At 58.8% G+C, this 15,066-nt stretch overlaps 1 protein-coding gene across 6 annotated transcripts in view; it reads right to left on the bottom strand.

The window, feature by feature from the left end:
- PAK4 (p21 (RAC1) activated kinase 4) overlaps positions 1-15,066 on the bottom strand; it is a 45,761-nt gene that overhangs the window by 9,815 nt on the left and 20,880 nt on the right. For 4 of the 6 annotated variants that reach the window (XM_057712198.1, XM_057712205.1, XM_057712200.1 and 1 more), the window contains exons 2-3: positions 1,654-1,727; positions 101-358 (exon numbers count right to left, since the gene is read on the bottom strand). In XM_057712198.1, coding sequence (XP_057568181.1) covers positions 101-304 — 204 coding nt within the window. In that variant the 5' untranslated portion in view covers positions 305-358; positions 1,654-1,727. Of the gene's footprint in view, positions 1-100; positions 359-1,653; positions 1,728-9,278; positions 9,349-10,482; positions 10,695-15,066 lie in introns of those variants that run through there. The other 2 variants (XM_057712201.1, XM_057712199.1) reach the window with 2 other exon arrangements.

Below are 15,066 nucleotides of genomic sequence, written 5' to 3'. Positions count from 1 at the left end.
GGGGAGGTGTTCGCCGCAGGGTCAAGTGTGGGATAGAGGGCTGGGTCTCCCCGAGGGGGCTGGCATGGGTCAGGAGAGGCCGTGGTGGGCGCCAGCATACCTTGGGGGCCCCAGGCTGGATGGAGGTGATGCAGGCGGGGTCGATGAGGGGCTTGGGCCGGCGAGCCGACTCCTCGATCAGGCTCTGCCACTGGCGGGGCAGCCCCGTGAACCTCTGCTCGTGCTGGTCGAAGCCCGTGTGCACGCGGTGCTCGAAGTTAGACGGTGCGGAAATCTCAACCCGCTTCTTCTTCTTCCCGAACATGGCGCCAGGCTCTCAGTGCGGCGAGGGTGCAGAGTTGGGCTCCTGCCGGCAGGCCTGTGGGAGGGGGTGGCTCGCCAGAACCTGCCATTTCTCCCCGGTCCTCTGGCCCCACCCTGGTTCTTCTACCCATCCTCCTCTCCTCCCTGGTCTCCGCCCCCCGCACAGTCTGTCCCCCACACGCAGTCCAAGGGACCCTGTGAACACCTGAGTCAGGCCCCCTGCTCAGAGCCCTCCTGCGGCTCCACCTCACTCGGGAAAAGCTGAGTCCTCCCCGTGACCCACCCCACACGAGCTGCCCCATCACCTCCCTGCTCTCATCTCTCCCTCTCGCTCACACTGGCTTCCAAACTTTAGGGCCTTGCGCTGGCTGTTCCCTCTGTGGGGAACACTCGTCCCTGGCACCCACATGTGGCCCCCTCCCTCCCCTCCTTCAGGTGTCAGAGTCGTTGGTGACTCCTTTCCTGAATACCCAAGAAAAAGAGCCCCCGTGCCCCACTGTCCTTCCATCACATTTCATAGCATGTTTAACTTCTGGAAATTCTGCTGCTTAGTCTTGTGTTTACTAGTTCAGTGTTTACACCCACCACTAGACTTTCAGTGCCACAGGCCAGGTCTCATCTGCCCAGTTTCCCAGTGTCCCACACCCTGCCCAGTACACAGTGTGTACTCAGTGACCAGTTCCTGAAAGCCCACCAATACCGTCCCTGCTTCCCCAGCCTGGACTCTGGGCTAGAAACACCACATACCTTTGGTTACTTGTCCAACAAATGGTTGCCAAGCCCCTGTCCTATGCGTGACCCCTAGGCAACCTCACTGCTATACGCCCACTTTACAGATGAAGAGACCAAGGCTCAAAGGAGGGACGTTCCTCCCCAAGACCACAGAGCAGGGAAAGAGCCTCTTCATGACAGTAACTCACAGATCAAACACTCCCTGTCTTTAAGGCCTGTGGTCTCCAGTCCAGTACTCAGAACAGTACCAGCACCCTGTAAACGCTCAATGAAAGCTGCTTTAAACATCAAAGGGGCCCAAGGGGACATGTGTGATGGTGGTGTCCCACAGGGGGACCAGAGAAATGACAGGCAGGGGAGTCAGATGGCCAGAGTGCAAATCTCTGCTGCCTACTGCGTGTGACCTTGGGCAAGTGACTTAAGCTGTCTGTGCCTCGCAACAGCCGCCGCAGGGCTGCCGGGAGGATGAACGAGTTAACACGAGCAGAGCTGGGCGTGCAGAGAGGGCCCGTTGGCATCTGGTCTTCTGATGATTAGATTAGGGTGGCTCCCAGCCATGGCGGGGGATGCCCAGGTGCTGCACCCCTGTCCCACACACAGGCTCTGAGGCCCACAGACCTGGTTTGATGCTGGCTGTGCTAGAAGTGCCCTCGGGCAGGTGATCTCTCCTCTTGGGGCTTCAGGTTACTCATCTGTAAAGGGGGAAGAAAATATTTCTCCATCTGTCCGTCCATCCGTTCATTCATTCAGCAATAACTCACTCCTTTGTGCCCAGCCTTGTATGGGTTGGTCTAGGGACACAGAGGTGACGGAGACAGCCTCTGACAGCCCAGAGCGGTTGGGGCTGGGGTCACAGAGCGCCAGACCCAGCCTGGAGGGGTGTGAGGGTAGGGACAAGGGAGGTTTCCCAGAAGAGGGCCTGTGTGAACTAAGACCCAAAGGCCAAGGGAAATGCACTGGGTGGGGATTTCTGTCTAGTTCATGGCTGGCTCCCCAGTGCCTGGCACAGTGCCCGGCACAGGGTCAGCCCCAAGCTCAGGAAGTCTCGTGATCTAGCGAGGACGCGCGTGTGTCTGGGATGTGACCCCAGCAGCCCTGGTTCTCCTCCCAGCTCCTTTCGCGGGAGCAGCTCTGCGAGGTGAGGATGAAGAGGCCATCCCCAGCCCAGAGGTAGGACCATCAGTGGGCAGCCATCCAGGAGAACCGGTTTGGCAGCAGGAACCCAGTGGGAGGCAGGTGGGGACCCAGCAGCTGACCTGTCTCAACTGGCCTGGGCCTCCCAGCCAGCAGGTAGCCAGAGCCAGGGCTCTGCCAGGGGTCCAGTTTCCCTGCCTGCTCTGGGGTAGAACAGGCCTGGCCAGGGTGGGGGGCCCTCTGCCTCTGCCCCTTCTCCATCCCTCAGGCCAGGAGTCCTTTCAGTGTCACTCCCCCATTCCAGCCCTCTGAACACTGCCTATCCTGCCCTCCCAGGCCTCCGTTCCTGGCCCGCCTGTCAGGGGCTCTGACCTACCTCCTAGCCTTGTCCCTACACCCCGACTCTCCCCCGTCTTCCCCATTCGTCCTGTCACTCCAGATGCGTGGCCCCATGTCCCATCACCTCCTCACTGTCTTCCCAGATGTGCCCCCCTTTCGGCTCCAGGCCCAGCCTCACTCCTCACCCTGGCCTCTCCCACTCTGTCCCCCCAGCCCGCGGCCTGTGCCTGCAGGCCCCAGGTCAGCTCCGAGCCCTCTGCAGGAATAGGATGAGCCACATGACCCCTCACTAAACCCAGGAGAGGGAGGAGCTCACGATCCAAATGGGGTGGGCAGGAGGCAGCCTGGAAGATGGGGCAGCCAACCCAGAACCCCCACCTGTAAACCCCCCCTCTGCACACCGCCCCCGGCCCCGCCCCCAGCCGCGTGTGACTGCAGGGGAAGGGGACAGAGGGGCACACCTCCGGATATTTGCCTGGGGCCACCCCTTCCCTCTGGGCACTGCATGGAGGGCAGGACAAACAGAGGAACCGACTGTGTTTATAATGATCGGGCGGGAGCCCCACCCCGGGGCAGCTCCGAGCACTGTCAGCTCCTGGACCAGACCCCGCTTCCCACCAGGTTCCCAAGCTCCTGACTTTACGGGGGCCACAGAGGGAAGGGAGAGGAGCTGCTACGTATAAAGGCAGGGGCCTGCGTCAGGAGCCGGGGGCAGCAAGGAGTGGGCGCTGGGGGCCCCAGGCAAGCCCAGAACCTAGGAGTCAGACGGCCCAGGGCCCTGAGCCCGGCTCTCTGCCTGTGAAGTGGGGGCCAGCTGACCCACCACGGGAGCTCGCCGCGTGGCCCTGAGCCAGCAGCTCAACTGCTCTGTGCCTCAGTTTCCTCTTCTGTTAAAAGAGGACCCTGATAGTACTTGCTTCCTGGAGTTCTTATAAGGAGTTACGGGGAACCCAGGCACCGATGGCCTGGCCCCAAGGCCAGCGCACACAGCGAGGGAGCACATGGTGAACGTCAGTCACCATCTCGGCAGCAGCCGAGACCTAGGGAGCACCTCCTGTGCCAGACCCTCTCCCAAGCACTCGACCCGGGGTGCCCCATTTAATCTGCACGCCCGACCCCAGACAAAGGGGCCATTTTGGGCCCTGTATTACAGACAAGGAAGACGGGGCACAGAGAGGGCACCCCACTTGCCCAGGTCACACAGCTTGGGGAGCAGAGTTGACACGAGACTCCAGGCCGGTCTAACCCAGAGCCCGGGCCTGCTCGGTGCTCTGTGTCTAACTGCATTCCACTCTTACTGCTGACTTGTGAGACAGGCAAGCTCATCATCCCCAATTCACAGGTGAGGAGGCTGAGGCCCAGAGAGGGGAAACCCTTTGTCCAGGGCACCTAGAATTTGACCCTGGGCAGTTGGGGGCCAAAGTCCAGGCTCTGACTTGCCTGTCCTGCAACGGCTCTTCTGTTTTTGTCACCACCATCATCTCCGAGGCTGGTCCTGGCCTCTGTCCCTTCCTCCCTCCTCCTCCATCCTCTCTGCCCACACCCAGACCGTGCTCTTCCTCTCCTGCCCTGACCCCACCAGGGGGCGAGGGTCCCCACGTCCGCTGACCTGCCCAGGTGCCCCGCAGTACAGTGTGGGAGGCAGCACAAAGTGGGGCTCCAGCACTGCCCCCAGTCCCCGGGCTCCTCACTCGCCTTTTCCGCGGTCGGTCTGCAGCAGAAAAGCTGTCCAAGAACCAGTCCACACCACCAAATGTGGTTTACTGAGCCTCAGCTCCAGCACTCATGCCCCCACCCCCACCCCCGTCACGGGGGGACCCACAACCCTGTGCAGATGCTGAGTTCACTGACTCCCGGGACTTCAGTGGAGTGGCTATTCTCATCCCCATTTTGCAGATGTGGAAACTGAGGCTCACAAAGGTGGTATCTCCCACTAAGGTCACCAAGCAGAAGTGGGCCTGGAAGACTACAGAGTCCACACCCTTACACTCCTCCCCATGGCCCAGGAGGTCCTGTGAGATCTGCCCATCAGCTCTCCTCCCACATGCCCCCTCGCTGACTCTGCCCCAGTCACTCCAGCCTCTTCACTGTTCTTCAGACCTCAGACGTGCCCCCACCTCAGGGCCTCTGCACTGGCAGTTTGCACCCCCCGGCCACCATGCTGGAATTCTCTTCTCACTCATCTCCACACGGCTTCCTCGCTCCTTCCCTCTGCCCAGGTCTGCGCACAAGTGTCCCTATTCCTGTTCTGTCACCCTCTGTGCCCCTTTCCTTGCCTTATATTTCCTCATTGCACTCACCACATACTGTGTGTGTGTGTGTGTGTGTGTGTGTGTATGTGAGAGAGACAGAGAGAGAGAGAGATTCTTTAGTGTCTGCTTCACCCACGAGAAGGTCAGCTCCACCAGGGCAGGGCCTCTGTCTTGCTGTCCTCTGTCTTGCGCCCCACTGCACCCCCATGCCTACAACACTGCGTGGCAGGCCCTCAAGGAACATTTGGTGAACGAACACATCTGCCTATACCCGCTAGGCTACACCCCTGCCCAGGCACCTCAGACTCTGCCCAGGCAGTCCTTGTGAAACGGCTTCTGGAACCCAGAAGCAGAGGGTGAAGCAGCGACCCCCGTGACGTGGAACAACGGGAGACAGGGTGCAGCCTGTGCCACCGGCCAGGGCACCGATGCCTCTGAAGCCGGGCGTCTGACCCCTGAAACGCAGGCACATTTCCATTCTACTCTCAAGTGTTTATTTCAATCAGAAAAAAAAGTCTTCTGAATGACTTCACACGTGGGATGGGCAGTTTCCGACCTGTCCTAGCAAAAGCTTCACGTGTGCCAGTCACCGCCTGGGCTCACGTGTTCTACCCTCTGACCTTTCAGGAAAAAAAAGAAACACCAGCACCAGCCCGCCACGCCCTCCACCAAGGAAATGAGTGCAGGTGGAGGAGCCTGACCTGGAAGTGTGAGAGCGCTGTCAGGGGAGTGTGTGCGCGCGCGTCGGAGCTCCTTCCCTCCTGCCCTCCACCTGCCCCCGCAGCCCTGAACAAAGCTGCCCCCCCGCAGTGGAGGGAGCTGACTCAGCCTGGGCCCCCGGGGCCCAGGGGTAGAGCAGAGGACATGGCAGGGGTCACAGCCGCCCTCTCCTAATCACCAAAATGAAACTAGAGCAGGAAGGGGATGATGGAGAAGCGCTCACTGGCCCCAACCTGCACTCAGCGCTTCCACCACTGGTTCCCACTCACCCTTCTGCCATGATCTTCTCTCCAGCTTCAGAAGCCCCCTCCCTGCCTCAGTTTACCGCCTACTTCCCTGGGCTGTGCTCTGACGATGGAGGGGGAGTCTGGTTTACCTTGGTGGCCCATGGCAGGCTCTCACTGCCCCCCAAAACCCCACCCCATTCCCCCCTCACACCCTTGCTCAGCTCTTGCTGCCCACCTGCGCACTTTCTCCTCCTGCCCTGAGCCTAGTTCCCCATTCTCCTCCTGCCCTGAGCCTAGTTCCACCCAAGAATCCTCAGGTACCTTGTCCCAGACCCCGCCTCAAGCTTTGGGACTGGCACGTGCCCAAGCCCCCTCCTTGGCAAACACCTACTCTACCCACAAATGACCCATCACACTCACCCCCCCCCCACACCCCTCCAACCAACCATCAATGTCTACTGAGGGCTGATCTCTGCAAGGCAGGCCAGGAGCACCAGGAATATCCCTGCCCTTGCAGAGCTCACATCCTAGCGGAAAGAAGACAGTCGATAAGTGAGATAAATCAGAAAACCAGCTAGTCAGTCAGATGGTAAGTGCTGAGGAGAAAAATACAGCAGGGATCAGGGGAGTGTGGAGGGTGTGGGGAGGTGGAAATTTTCAGTGAAGTGGTCAGGGAGGGCCTCACTGAGGTGGTGACACTTGAACAAGGACCTGAGTGGGGAGAGGAAAGGAAGCTCGGTGGATACCTGGAGGAAGAGCACCCAGGCAGTGGGAACAGCCGGTGCAAATGTCCTGAGGCAGGAATGTACTTGATGTGATTAAAGAGCAGAGAGGAGGCTGAGTGGCTGGGGCGGGGTGAGCGAGGGGTGAGAGAGGAGGGCAGATCGTGCAGGCACTTGTGGGCCATGGGAAGGACTCTGGCTTTTACCTGAGAGATGGAGCCACAGGAAGGTTCTGAGCAGGGGAGGGATGTGGCCAGACTCAGGTGTTCACAGGCTCCCTGCGGCTGCATGTGGAGGCAGGACAGGAGCAGGAAGACCCGGGAGGAGGAGGATGTGACAGTCCAGCAGGAGAAGAGGGTGGACAGGACCACGTGGGGACTGTGGAGGCGGAAGGAATGGGTAGGCTCTGGGCACACTGTAGAGTTTGAGACAGCAGGATTACTGAGGACCAACACCACCTCAGTGGAGCAGCTGGAGCGTGAGCTCCCCGGGGGCGGGGGCTTGGTCTGGTCTTGTCCATCGCCACATCCCCCAGAGCCTGGCATTCTGGCACCCGGTCCACTCTTTCCTGGCCCTTAGCATCACCTAACATGTTACACAACGTGTCTGTAGTTGTCTCCCCGCTACGTCAGGGGCTCGGTGCAGGCAGGAACCATGCTTCGGTTGGCTACAGGCCGGATCCCTGGTCTCCCCACTGTGGCTGCTGGGTAGATGGAGCGGACACACGTGTTTCAGCGCTGACTCTGGCCTATGCCTGTGCCAGGCATGTGGACCAGGCCACACTGGACCCTCCCAATGGTTCTTGGGTGTGTGGGTAGAAAGCCTCTTCCCTCCTGTTTCCCAAGTTAGGGAACTGAGGCCCAGAGAGGGGAAGTCACTGCGCAGGGTTGCCCAGCACCAAGGCACAAAAGCACCCACTCCGCACCTTGGAGAAGGCTGGTCGCTGCCCCCTTAGCCTCCTGCTTCCCAGCAGCCCCGGCTCTAGCCAAAACTTCTACTCCCAAGGACCTTAGAGGTTTAGAGGACAAGAACACGAACAGAGACAACTCTACTTCCGATGACCAAAACCAAGATCAGAAAGGCTGCTGTGGTTAAGAGGGAACCTGAAGAAATGTTAAACAAAACTCTCCAGGGCTTCCCACCCGGATGAAACTCCCCACGGTGACTTTCAGCAAGGCCCTGCCCACTCAGGACCTCATCTCCTCCCCGCACTTCATCCCAATCACGCTGGCCTCCTCCTTCTCAGTCTTGGACACATCAAGCTTGATCCAGCCTCAGGGCCTTTGCACCCACTGCTCCCACCGCCCAGCGCTGCATGGCTCACCCTTTCCTGATCTTCAGGCATTGATGCAAATAAAACCTCTTCTGAGAGGCCTTCCCTGATCCTGTGACAAAATTTGCACCCCTGCTTTATACTTCTCCGTGGTGTTTATTACCATCTGGCATTATGTACCTGTTGACTGTTGGTCCTCCCTCCCTCCCCTCCCCCCAGTAGAGTATCAGCCCCCTAAAAACAGGGGCCTTTGTCCTCTTGTTCTCGGCCTACCCCTGGCAGCTACAGTAGGGCCCAGCACAAAGCAGCACCCGGTAAATACCTGTGCAACGAATGAGTGACGCTATCGCCAAAGTGAAGAGGCTGGACCCTGAGGAGGTGCAGGGAAGGGTGGTGGGGACAGAGGGCAGGCAGGAGACCCCAGGGCCTGTCCACACTGCCTGGTAGTCTGACCTTGATGCCTGTGAAGGAACTGGGCCTCTTTAGAGACTGAATCTGGTTATTTAGTGAATAACCTGGTGTGTGTTCTAAATACAAGAAGCGCCTGCCTGTGAGCCCACTTCCCCAGGCCGTCCCTGCCACGTGGTCTAGGCTGGGAATTTGAGGAAGTGGTGGTATATTTTGGCCAGAGGCAAGAGGAACACCACACAGGGGGTACGCCACCAGAGACCCGTGATCCCTACAACAGGTGAAATTCCATAAAAAGACACAGATCAGGGGCCACCCTGGCCTTGGGGAGCAGGGCCTGACGTCAGGGGTGTGGGAGAGCAGCGCCTGCTCTCTGTGTTCCGGCCACACAAGTGCCGTCCTCCCCCCAGCAGGCCTCTGCGCTGACGGATGAACAAGGACTCAGAAGTCAGCTGGTGAGTAAGCGTGGACGGTCCAGGCGTGGGCCCCCTCCACCACCGCCAAGCTTTGTGCCCGTGAGCAAGGGACTCTTGGTCTCATCTGTCCTCCATGTCCTCATCTGCAAACTGGGGTAATGACGGTCTCGATCTCCCGGGAGTGTCTGGACGATCGAACGAGATGACCCATGCAAAGCACTTAGAACACTGCCTGGCGCCACGTGGGTCCTCACCACTACAGGCTAGCTGCTGTTATTATGACTGCCACTGCTGTTGTTGCTGGTGAATGAATAAAAGAAGGAACAAATGAAGGAAAGAGGATGCTGAGCACGGTTCCCCAGAGCAAATGTGCTCGTCTGACGGTCGCTGTTAAGGCTTTCTTTCTCCAGGTCTGGGATGGGGGAGTGTAATGGGTCTCCATTATGCTCCGAGGACCCCTGCTCCTCCAAAGGACAGGGTCTGGGGCCATCTCAGCCATCCTGTGTCCCCAGCCCTGCCCAGCACAGGGCGGGGCACAGCTCAGAATGTGCCTGAATGCAGAGACGGTGCTTCCCTCACCCCCGGTGTTCTGAGCCCCCAGGGAGGCCAGGAGGCTCCTATGGCAGCCCCAGGCTCGGGTGCCCCTCTCCCCAGCCCCTGGCCAGGCTCAATAGGGCACAGACACAAAGAGAACTGCTGGTAGTCTTCACCCCCTGGAGGCGCCCAGGGTGGGGGTGGATGCCACAACAAACCTGAGAGCGCGGGCGAGCCCCCAGGGACTGAGGAAATCAGATTAGACGTCATTCGTCATTCGTTCAGCTCCTGAAGTGGTGAAGGAAGGAGGGAGAGGGCAACAGGCAGGAAAGAGGCTCCAGAGGCCTCCCAGGCGCCACCCCCCCAAGTTTTTCTCCGTCATACACACACACACACACTCCCGAGACACAGAAGCACGTGAAGTCGCTCCACGGTGCACAGCTGTCCGCAGAGACTGACAGACATGCAGCAGGGACGTCCAGCCACACAACCACAGACGCACAGGAACACACACACTGGTTGCGTGGAAAAGTCCCCAAGCAGCCTGAGACGGGGCAGCCACCTGTCCAACAGCACCCGGGCACCCTGGTGGTGGCCGTACAGGATCCTGAGCACGGGAAGCGACATCTCACCCTGAGCCTCAGCTCCTGCCTCAGGAACACGGGCCGCGAGTAGGCCGGAGGGAACTGTGAGGTGTCAATGGGAGAAGGTAGGGGAAGCAGTCTTAAGAGGGGCCTGGCTCAGAGGAAGCTCTCAGAACAGAAGGGCTACAACGTTGGGGTGGCCCAAGGCTGAGACCCCAAGAAGTCAAGGACCCAGGAGGCCCTCTACAAGCAATGTAAACACCCATACACCCCAGAAGACGCAGGGACTCGGGACCAGAGACACACACAAGATCCTAGGGGAACCAAATGACACACAATATAGACTTCAGCCACCACCTAGAAACGCAGCCACACGCTTGCACACACACACAATCTCGCAGATGCTCCGTTACACAGGACTCAGCTAGGGAGGCAGACCCGAAGATCCCCCTTTCCCCCACCTAGCAACCCCCCTGCGACAGTTAAACCACAAGGCCCACACACAGTATGTAATCAGAGCCACGACAGGCCCAGGCATACCTACGGCCAACTCCAGGGTCATCAGTGACCCAGGGAGGCACAGCCCCTCGGAACCACCCCCGTGCAAACCAGACCCCAGGAACGCGCTGCCACAGAGACGCTCAGGGGGACCTGGGCTGAGGCACGGGCTAAGCCCCGGCCGGTAAACACCCGCCACCGCCAACACGGAAACACACATGGCCAACCCACGCCTGGCCCCAAGAAAGGTGTGGCCCCTTTGCGCACGTGCTTATACTGGCTCAGGTGGCCAGGTGCTGGGACCGCCCTCCCCCTCCTCCCCAGGCCTGGGCCAGCTCACCTCCACCATCTTCTTCCCTCCGTCCTGGGCCACCTGCAGGACACAGCAGACAGAGGCTTCCAGCTGAAAGCGCAGGGAGCCGGGATCAAGGGGTTCCCCTGGCCCACTGAGGAGAGCTGGCTGGGCTCTGCGTGCCAGCCTCCCTGGCAGCAGCTGGTGACGCGGCCCTGCCCTGGCAGGAGTTGAGCTTAGCTGTGGCTCTAGCCCACGGGAGGGGGAGGGGAAGGGCGGAGGGTGGAGGGAGGGACTGTGGGAGGCGGGGCTGAGTCTGGAAAGCCTGGGCCACAGGGCCCACAACTGTCCCAGTGGAGGGAGGGGCTGGGCAGGGACACAGGAGCAGGGGGCCCAACCACTGCCCTTGCTTCAGCAGGGTCAGTCTCCCACCACACACGCACACCTCCATTCCACTTCCCATGCCAGGCTAGGTGCCAGGGGCCAGGGAAGCAGTGGCTCAGCTTGGGGCTGAGTGCCTGAGAGTGGCTGGCGGGGCAGCCAGGTTTAAAACATTGGCCAGGGCTGTGCTGCAGGACACAGTGCCGGGGATGAGGGCCTCTCTGATGGGGAGGGTGGCTGTAGATCCGGGGCTTGCTGTGTTTCCCTCTCCTGACTCCCAGGCTGATTCCAGCAAGGGCTCCAGAGGGCGCAACGAAGGGGGCCTCTCGGCTCCGCCCCATTCACCCATCAGGATGAACCTGAGAACTGCAGCCTCACGGGGGAGATCACTGAACCCCCCGCCCCACCCCGCCCCACACTGCCATGTTGAGGCATGAGTATGGGGCTGAAAGATGTAGATGGTGGGAATGTGGAGAGAGAAAAGTGGAGAGGGCTGGGACTTCTGTGTGCCATGCTGGGGGTCTTGCCAGGACGTAACTAACCCTTCTGAAAATAAGTGGCCCAACTTTCCGGAGAACGTCTGGGCCAGGTCCTGCTCTTAGCACTGACATGCATTCAGTCAGTTTAGCTCACCACTGCCCTAAATGGACAGGTTACTTTATGAGGCCCATTTTACAACAGAGGAAACTGAAGCCTGGAGAGGCTGAGTGACTTGCCCAAGGCACCCAGCAGGGAGGTCAGGTGCTGGGCTTTCCAGGCGGCATCTGTCCCAGTGCCTGTGTCCTAAACCAGCCGCTCTTGAGCAGGAGGCTAGCTGGCTCAGAACCCCTACTGCAGAACAGGAGAAAAAGACACTCAGAGAAAGGGAATCAAGAAGGGGCTGTGCTGGCCCAGCTCCACCTCTGCTTCACACCTCCTCCCCGCTTCAGATCTCACTTTGTGAAGCCTTCCTGGGCCCGGAGCAAGCTCCTGGTATGAATTTTGTTTCTGTCTGTCTGTCTCCTCTGCGACGGGGGTGGGGGGGGGGGGGTTGGGGGGGGGGGGCTACCCAGTTCATCCCTCTCACCCTGCGGGCCCCTCCTGTAGGAAGCCTTCCCTGATGCCCCGGGCTCCATCCCAGCTCTGACCCTCAGGCTGTCACGTCCCTGACTTGCCTGTCTCCCCCATTTGTTCACACATTGCCGAGTTCCTGGCACAAACCAGGCAAGCCTGTCAGAGGCCCTGGGAACAAACCAGACAAAACTCCCTGCCCCCGGGGCAGACAGCTGAGTAGCAGTGCTCCCCGACTTGGGGGGGTTGGGGGGTGGGCGTCGTGTGAGCAGCAATGACCAGGTTCAAGCAGGGGCCTGGGCCCTGGGCAGGTGGCCCGCTGATGGGAGCCCAGTGAAAACAGTAAGTGAGCAGGTGGTACGGGTGGCCAGGTGGACAGAGACGCCTGCGTCCCTCCCGCTCCCTTGCTCCGGCACCCACCATGGCTGCCGCCCCACAGCCGACTCCTGCAGGACTTTATCACGGGGACCAGGAGCACTGACTGGCTCCGAGGGCCTGGAAATCCCATCTACCCCCTTCTGTCCACCACCTGCTTGCTAAGCCAGGGGCTCCCAGCCAGGCCTGGGGCCATGGCAGGGCAGGTATGCCCACCCCCCACACCTCCTGTCCCAGATCCCAGGCCACCCGCTCCCCTGTCAGGGTGGAGCACCTGTCAGCAGGCAGACACCCAGAGGGGAGCCAAATGGGGCGGGCTCCCCAAACCGGACAGGCTGGTTTGGGCTCTGGTGTGGGAGGCGGTCAGGACTGGGCAGTTCTGACCAGCCGGGGAAACTAGATCCCAAGGGAAGGGACAGGGCAGGGGGGAGGAAGGAGGGAGCACCCCAGCTCCAGGAGGAAGTCTCCGTGGAAACAAGGGGTCCTCCTGGCGACAAGCCTCGGGGGCAAGGAGAGGTCAGTTCAAGAACCTTTCACACTGGAACAGATCTTCATTATAAAACTTTCTAAACACAGACTAAACCAATGAACCCCCATAAAATCCATCACTTGGATTCTCAACTATTAACATTCTGCCACATTAAGGCTTCAACGAACCCCTCCCTTTCCTTTCCTTCTCTCCATCTATCTCAGTCTCTTTATAATACAGAACATAGTTCAAAAGCCAATGGCACCAAAGGGTAAACAGTGACAGGACAGCGCCCTCCTGCCCCGCCCCGGCTCGGCCCTGGAGCCACCTCTACTAGAGGTTCTTTGTTTTCTTTCTGAGAGAGCCTATGCACGCGTGTGCGTGTGCGTGTGTGTGCGGGCGCACACAGAGGTGCTTGCACACTTTTTGAAAAAACCATAAACAGCAGCACACCACATACACAATTCTGCGCCCCACTTTTCTCAACAGCACCCCTTGGCTCCTCTGCGCCCCTGGCACCAGGAGGAGTTTGGCAGCATCCAGTCAAGGTGAAGACACGCTGGGGACCTGGCAAGTGCTCTCCTGGGTCCGATCCCAGACACACACGTGGAAAGGTTCACACCACACAGTCTGATCAGCGAGAGACTGGAAACAACACAAATGCTCGTCCATTGGAGACAGATAACGAACTGTGATCTACCAGCTCCGTGGACTAGTACACAACAGTGAGAATGAATGACCCACAGCGACATGTGGATGGACGGCAAAAACGATATGAAACAGAAGAAGCAAAACAAAGACCAATACATCCTCGGACTTCGTTCAGAAACAGTTCAAAACCAGACAAAATGAAATATGCTCTTTAGGGGTGCATTCAGAGGTGGCACAACCAAAGAGAAAAGCAAGGCGGCGACGGCCTCAAAAATCAGGGCAGGGGCTGCCTCTGGGGGCGGGAGGGCTGAGGAGGGGCTTCTGGGGGGCTGGCACCATCTGTGTCTTCAACTGGAGGGGGTGGGTTATGTGGGTCTTCCCTCTAAAGTAACGGGTCATAGTACACATTTATGCCATATGCACTTTCCACATATAGGCTAATAATTTAAAATTATGATTTTAAATAAAAAATACATATATCTTGTGATCTTTCCATGCCTCCACCTCTGCAAAGCACAGCCTGCTGCTTTAACAGCTGCATGGAAGGGCCACGATGCCTTGAGTCAGTTCCCATGGGGCCAGGTCAGTGGTTTCCAGGCATTTGCTCTTACAAACAGTGCAGCAATGATAACCGTATGCAGATGTCACGTCACAGGTGTGCCCATGTTGTCTATGGGCCAAATGCCTAGAAGTGGGATTGCCAGGCACAGCTCAGCACTGCCACGGGGCCTGCTCTCAGCCCCTCCCTCGGCCTCACGCCCAGGGTGTTGTCACACTCTCCCATCTTCCCCAGTCAGACAGGTGAAGTCTGGCCCCTCTCAGCCTAATTTTGATTTGCGTTTTTCTACTTAGTAATTGTGCATTCTTTCATATTTATAAAAGCCACCACAATTCCTTCTCTGCTAAGTGTCTCTTCAAAGCCTTTGCCTCCTGCATGCTATGTGGCATGGCCAAAAAGAAAAAAGGAAAAAAAAAGTTTGATTTTGGGACTTCCCTGGATCTGTGCTTTCTGATGCAGAGGGCGAGGGTTCGATCCCTGGTCAGGGAACTAAGATGCCACATGCCAAGTGGCATGACCAAAAAAAAAAAAAAAAAAAAAAGGCTTTGCCTATTTTTCTGAGAGGGTCAGCGAGAAAACCTTTTGTAAACCCACCCCAGCCCCATCTCCCCACCACTGCCCTCAGTCATGGGCTCCTTCCCACACTCATGGATTTTGCCAACAGAAATCCAATGTGTGTCCACCGTGTGCCGCCCAGGCTGGTGCAGGGGTGCAGCATGGTCCCTGCCCGCTGGGGCTCATAGTCCAGGATCACCCTATGAGATGAGAAATTCCAGCTGAGACAGGCTTGGTGGAGGGATGAGCATGTAGGGGAGTCAGGCTGGAGCAGGGCAGGAGCCAGGAGAGGCAGGGGAGCCAAGGGCGGGCCTGCATTTGGAAGATGTAACTCTGGCTGCCTTGTCTGTGGAGGATGGGATCGAGGGGACCTGAACAGGTGTGGGGACAAGTGACAAGACCAAAGAACTGGTCCAGGAGACTGATGAAAGCAGCCAGGATGGCTGGACATGGAGAGAGGGACACAGGCCAGCGCCGTGTCCAGCGCTGTGTCTGCCGAAAAGAAGCAACTCTTGTTGATGAGTCAGATATGGGGGCTGAGGGCAAGGCAGGTGCCAAGGGTGACTTTGAAAGTAGCTAAGTCATCTTCCAC

This window comes from Hippopotamus amphibius, chromosome 16, assembly GCF_030028045.1.
Source record: "Hippopotamus amphibius kiboko isolate mHipAmp2 chromosome 16, mHipAmp2.hap2, whole genome shotgun sequence".
Lineage (NCBI taxonomy): Eukaryota > Metazoa > Chordata > Mammalia > Artiodactyla > Hippopotamidae > Hippopotamus > Hippopotamus amphibius.
Note: the sequence above shows the minus strand (reverse complement) of the source record. Positions and strands in the feature narration are given on the sequence as shown.